At 40.0% G+C, this 6765-nt stretch overlaps 1 protein-coding gene across 2 annotated transcripts in view; it reads left to right on the top strand.

The window, feature by feature from the left end:
• The first annotated feature begins 472 nt into the window (after positions 1-472).
• Positions 473-6765, top strand: part of SH2D4B (SH2 domain containing 4B) — a 56078-nt gene continuing 49785 nt past the window's right edge. For both annotated transcript variants that reach the window (XM_058810778.1, XM_058810777.1), the window contains exon 1: positions 473-656. In XM_058810778.1, coding sequence (XP_058666761.1) covers positions 473-656 — 184 coding nt within the window. The remainder of the gene's footprint in view (positions 657-6765) is intronic.

The following is a 6765-nucleotide window of genomic DNA, read 5'->3' as shown; positions in this document are numbered from 1 at the left end:
AGCTGCTTGACCTGAAACTCTGAGACTCTCTATGTTGAATTTCCTTCTGCTCAAGGGAGCAAAGCTGCTGGGTTCAATCAAGAATCCCTTATTTTTACTGGCTTGCAGTCAGGAGCACTCAAGTGCCTTTTACTCTTTTTTTCCCAACCTTTTCATTTTATGTTTTTTCACTAGCCTTTTCTGTTCATTTTTCTTACATTCACTTGACACCTGTCCCTACATTTGGAGGATGAGATAAGAAAAGAACTTTGTCCCTGTCAAGCCAAGGAGCAGAATATGCCTGCACAAAAAGAGCCAGAGCTGGAATCAAACCTCTCCTGGGCAGGCAGGTGTGGGAGAGCTCCTTTGCTGCAGTTTGCCTTCTGGAGTGCCATCAGTGGGCTTTTGTCACTGTAGTGGGTATAATTGGAAGCAGGTTTCTCTCTCTTTTATTTTTCCTTATCTTTTTTATTTTTATATTTTTGGAGTCATCATGCTGCAGCAGATTTTGCGTGACATGTATATTGACCCTGAGCTGCTGGCAGAGCTGAACGAAGAGCAGAAGCAGATCTTATTCTACAAGATGAGAGAAGAGCAGCTGAGGCGCTGGAGGGAAAGGGAAGAAAAAGCCCGAATGGAGGAGGCTGTGCTGAGAAAGACAGCAAGGCGCAACCAGAGTAAGATTTCTGACCTCCTTCTCTGCTCCACAGCTGGGGATGGTGGGCTTGCAGCTGGCTGTGGTGCAGCAGGCATCTGGAAGAGATTGCAAGGATGAGTGCCAGCTGTCCCCATGGGCAAAATGACAGTCTGGCACTGCAAAAGCTACGTGTTCCTGCTCCTTGTATCTCCAGGCTGCTCCTTTGTTTTGGGAGTATCTTAATGATGGAGTAAGGGGAGTTGTTTTAAAGTGCCGGTTTCAGTCAGGAGTCACTGCTGATGTTCTGTCAGTGGTAACTGATGTATCATGACCAAGTTTCTCCTCCCCTACTCCTAAGGCTTTTCTTTTATCACCTGACATCCTCATTCTAGGTCAGGCAAAAGCCTGTGCTGTTGCAGTTTCTTCACTTGGCATTAAATATTTCCATCAGGCTGTAGTAGGAAATAATTTTGAATTTGAGCTTGTTATGAAAGGCTCTTTGTGAGTAAATGTAATACCAAAAGAGCCATACTATATGAGACTAAATTTCCAACTGTATTAGTAAATAGTCTCCAAGAGATTGTTTAGGGAATAGGACAATAGTGTGGCAAGCCAACAACCAAAACCAAAGAGAAGGAACCAGAAATGTGTTTGCATACAATATATAGTTAAAACACGGAGCTCTTCCCAGAGGCTGCTATGAATGCTGAATGTGTGTGTTGACTTGAAAAGTGAATAGGACAATGGTGGAAGAAACATCAGAAAATAACTTCTCCAAATGTCTTTTCCTATTGCCTGGCCTTGGGTCCAAGTGATTTCAAGTAAACAGAAATACTTAATTCCTTGCTCTTTTTGCTGAGTTAGTGCCTTTCCAGCTCTTTCCCCCATCCATAGGATGAAATTGATAGGCTGGTGTAAAATAGAAAACCTTTTCATCTTGGAAATGTAATTACAGTGATTCCTCACTCAACAAGATGTCACAGGGATATGTAAACCACCCATTTCCCTGCCAAAGATCTTATCACATCTTTAAATCTATTAAAGCTTGAATATTCAAAGTTTCTATTAACTTTTGGTAGCTGATTTTGAGAAAAGTCTGTAATGGTTATGGGACTGCAATCCCATTTCAAATGTTTCTTATTTGAACACAGCCATGGTAGAAACACCTCAATACAGAGATATTGTTGGATTCAGTTGTCAGACTTGAAATATCTAGAGCTTCTGAACCTCACAAAGTGCCCCTTAGATAGTTATAAATTCAAAGACTATTATTAGAAAAGTGCTTCAAATTAAAACTATTTTCCAAGACTCACTTGAAGCACAGACCTGCATGGAATGACTGGAACAAGTTACAACAGTAGCCTTAAAATGAGGAGGGAGCGACCAGAAGACCCTAGTCAGCCATAGAAGAGTTGAAAATGACCCCTCAGAGATGGCAAGGTGAATGTTGGAAAACGTCATTCTGTTAAATATTTATTTTTTTCATGTTAGTGCTCTCACTGTGAATGGCCCTCTTGAGAGGGATGGCATCAGAACAGCTTCTCTCATGCAGCACAAAAGCCTTGTTCATTTTGATTGATTTGTAGCTGAGGAAAAAAATTAAAAATGCAGTTCAGCTCCACATACCAAAACAACATCATATCATTGAGATAATCTGTATCATGCTCATTCTTTGAGGGAGACAGATACAGAAAACTCTAACTGCAAAAATATTTATCTGATGGATTGTCACAGTGTTGACACCTACCTTTCCATATATAAATTATACATTAAACCTGTTCAGCTTCCTACTGCAGGAGACCATTTTCTGGGTAAGTAATTTTCTGATTTGTAAGTAATAGGAGAAAGGAGAGCAGCAGAGTACCCTATAGATTATATTTGCTCTGACAAAGGTAGTCACAAATGCACATTGAGTTAAATTTCATAAAAACCCATTTTCATTTTACCTCCTTAAATTGCCAATTAAAGGTATTGCTTAGGTTTGACTTTTGCCCACTGTTAGGGAATTTCTACTTTCTTCAGAACTGTAGTGAAGAACTATTGGAATCAGATTTGCAAGTCAGGCATCTGGTTCTGCTGGAAATATATTTTTACTTTCATGAACTGATGTGCACCAGAGTTGGAAAATATAACTTCTTTCAGGTGTGCTGATCATTAACTGTACAGATACTTGTAATTGATTTCTACTGCATAGTTCCACAATGTGATGTTAAATGGTCTCTCAGTGAAGATGGTTTCTGGCTTAAAACAAAAAAGATAAAAAAGCCAACTGCAAGTTATGGATATAAAATAGTAATTACTGTGCAATAGTCTTGCCCATAGACTCAAGTAGAGTAGATGACAATAATATTTTTTAATCTTAAAATATTTTTTTCCTAGAAGACAATTGACATCATAATTTTTGGACCTTGAGGCTGCTTAATTTTAAGTTGCCCTTAATATATAAATGAATTTCCAGACCTTCTTCCCCTGCTACATAGTGTAGAATGTAGAGTGTTTTTGGTCGCGTTTTAAATTAATTAAATTAATTAAAGTGTCTGCCAAGAAATGCAAAGCTACCCCAATTACATGTTCTTTATTCCCTTGAAACTGAGGGATATGAGGTTTTTCACCTGTGGGTTTGATTTTGACTCTGCTGCATGACAAGTTTTATGTTCATGCTACCTTTTTTAGGCCAGGAGTTACTCTGAGTTTATAGATATTTTTGTAGCCTGAAAGAGTAAAATAGATATGAGACTTCAATATTGCTAATGTTGTGCTGAGTTTCTGAAAATGTGGATGTTGTTTGTGAATACAACATAGCATTTGTATAAAATAATTTTATTCTAATTTAAGTGGAATTATCTTTATAGCACTGCCTTTCAAATCCTTCTGCTTTCCTCAAAGTTTGAATAGCCACATAAGAAAACTTTTCTTCCCATCTCTTTGGGATGGATATAAGATTGAACAAAAGCTGCTAATGGACACTTCTCCAATTCAAATGCTCTGAAAAGTGCCTTCTGCTTGATCTAGAGTTCTATATCCCAGCTGCTGCAATTCCCCATGGATTCAGGAGCTTAGCTACCGTGGGATGTGTGCACTCAGCAGCACAGCAAAAGGATTGGATTTTTCAAAACAAAGCAGTGATTGTGAGTTCAAGTTTGATTTCCTATGGTGACTTAAGGATGAATTGGTCTTATGTTTTAAGTGTGCTGTCCTATGGAAACTACAAGTGCAGAGCTGGGGGCAAAAGGATTGGCATTTGCAGGTCAGAAAAGGCTAGACTTAAAATCATCCTCAGACTTAGGGAATGATCACTAACATGATCATTTTTTAATTGTTTGGAAGCTAACTACCAAAGGCCCCAAATCTGCATTTTTTAAAGCGGTGCCACTGAATGCAGGTTGTCCATAAATGTCCTATTCAGTACCATGAAATTTGCTGTTTAGAAAACAAGTCCAAACCATGAAAAAAGATGTAAGTTGTTGAGAGTGTTTAGCAATCCAAATAGTGCACCCATCTGTGTAGCCTTATTCCTAATTTCTAAAAAAAATATTAGTCACCCGCAAAATGTAATGCTAAATGGTGCCTGCTTCTTTATTTGGATTGTTTGGTTCCTTGTGTCTTGAGGAAAGGTTAAAATTGAAGTTAGTATCAGAATGAGTCAGTGTTGAAGGAATTATTTCATTTTGAGGGTGAATGAATTATGTTCAAATTATTGATCAATTCTAATTTCTTTGCCAATTAAAAACCACAGATTGATGTCTAAAGGGAAGCAATGTATAAACATCACTTCAGAATGAAGTATTTCCTTTATATTTATTCCTATACTGAATAAATTGCTCCTAATTTCTTTTTTTTTGCTATTTGTACCTTGCCTAAAATTATTAGTAGAATTTGGGCATTATATGGGTCCTACCAAAGCATTTAGTGAGCTTATTCAATGTAAAGGAAATCTTTTGTAGCTTTAATTGAATAATGACTGCTGGCTGGTGCTGGAATAGCATCACAGGTGAGCTGAATTCTTGGAGGTCCGCCTTCAATTCACTTACAAATTGCTCCTGGGCAGATGTTTCAGGAACATACTTCATTGTAATTAAACACTTTGCTTGTTCCTACTGTGCTAAAATCACTGAGAGAAGTCTCCTCAAAATGTCAAGATCCTTTGGGATTCTCTGAGATTTGAGTGACAGGCAGCTTTGCAATTTGCACAGAAACATATTTGTGTGATTAGGCAGGAGCTCTTTAGCCACTACAGCTGAGCTGGGAGGAAGCAGAGGGCCCTGCCAATTTTGGTTTTGACACTGATGCAGTATCCAGAGCTGCCAGCATTCCCAAAATGAGATCTCAAAAACTATGGAGCATTAGGTAGCTGAAGGACAGTCATGTGGGAGGGGAGACAATGCTGGTCTGCTGCTGTTATTTCTGCCATTTATTCATTGTGAACTGCAGCTGGTGGTGCTCAGATGGGAGCTATTTGTAAATGCTCTTATTTACCTGTCCTTAACAAGAGAAGCTGGGAGAAAATAGGGTAAGCTTATCACAGCATGGCTAGAAAATAATTTATCTATCTAAATGACATTTGTGTTAGAAAGGTCATTAGAGAATAGATGATGCTGTTTGGAAGCAAGTATCTCAAATATACCAAGTGGATGGCTGGAGAATACATCAGTGTCAGAGGAAGGCCAGTGAGTGAGCATGTGTTTCAGTGGGTGGACATGCAGTGACATTTTTCTGACTTTGAACTTGGAAATATATTCCTTATTTATGCTCAGGCCTCTACAGACCCTGGAAATACTTAGCTAAGATTTTATCTCCCATGGAGACAAGCTCCTGTCAGTGTTCAGTGTCTCTTTCTCTGTATCACTGGATATGGATCTAACCAGGGACGTCAGACCTCAGTATTTCTGAAATTTCTGGCATTATGTGATCTTGAACTCTGAACAGTCCTGTCCTTTGTTTCCAATTCAGATAGAGATGGAAAAGTAAAAAGAGAACAGGTGCAAGAATGTAAAAACAATTTTTGTTAGGGTACAGAGCCACCTAATTTGAAGTCATTGGACGAGTTTTAATGTAACACACCATGTAGAGCAGCTTGAGATGTGCTGCAGCTTTGTTATGCTCTGTACCTTGGGCCAGAACTGAGCTGCTCAGGGCCTGTGCCTGGTGTGGCTGAGTGCTGAGGTAGGGTTAGAGAGCAGCTTCTGAACTCAGTTCTCTGAACCTGGGGCTATCAAGAGACCTCCAGCTGCTGGATGACCTAGGTAGGTACCAGATGGAACAAATCCCGAGGGATTTCTCTCGCCTCCTATGATATGCAATAAGTCTGTGCTTTTCCGTTTTCTCTCTTGTCCTGCAGCTGATTTCTCTGTTTTGCAGAAAAGTGACAGCAGAATATTGCTGCCTACCTGGGGCCTTCTCCTGCAGACATGCAATCCTCAGTATTCCTGTTCCCTGAGACATCTGGCATTAGGCATTCTGTGAGAGGCTGCTGGGTTAGTGAGCCTCTGGCACAGAGGGCAGTGCTGTGTTTCTCTGCAGTGTCATGTTCCTCTGCCTGTCTGACACAGCAGTGCTGGACTTTCTCCCACATACTGTGCCTCAGTAATGATATGAGGTTGTGGCTGTCTGCAAACTCATGAATACTTGATATGGAAAGAGGGCAGAACTGTGGCCAAGGGAAGAATAGGATTTGCCCAAGCTAATTCAATATTTTCTTGCTGATTTTGCCATTTTTTTACATAAATGACTAAAACATTCAAGGACAAAGGAACCAGGTTTTGAGAGCAGGATTTGGAAGGTACAGGAAAACTCAATGTGTTTGAGTCAGCAGTGGATTTAGCCAGACATTGATGGCAGTTCAATAACCTTTGAGTCCACTTGTTCACTGTGGTGCTAAAAAGCCTCACTGTAGGGTAAAGTTCTCCCTGCTTCCCTGGTCCTGTGTGCCTGACAAAAGGAGTGAGTGCAAACCTGGCACGCTGCATTAATCAGGAGAGCCTGGTAGAGAAAATGATCCATAGCTCCCTGTTCATTCTGTGACACAGAACCCTTATCCTCCTGCTTTGAGTCTCCAGCAGACCCTGAAGCTGCCATGCAGACTTGGTTTTATTTTCTCAAAGGGAAAACCTGGAAGCTTTGTGATAGGTCTCTGAGAGAAACCAAGCCTT

Source organism: Ammospiza caudacuta, chromosome 9 (assembly GCF_027887145.1).
Source record: "Ammospiza caudacuta isolate bAmmCau1 chromosome 9, bAmmCau1.pri, whole genome shotgun sequence".
Classification (NCBI taxonomy): domain Eukaryota; kingdom Metazoa; phylum Chordata; class Aves; order Passeriformes; family Passerellidae; genus Ammospiza; species Ammospiza caudacuta.
This window is presented reverse-complemented; position numbering and strand designations above follow the sequence as displayed.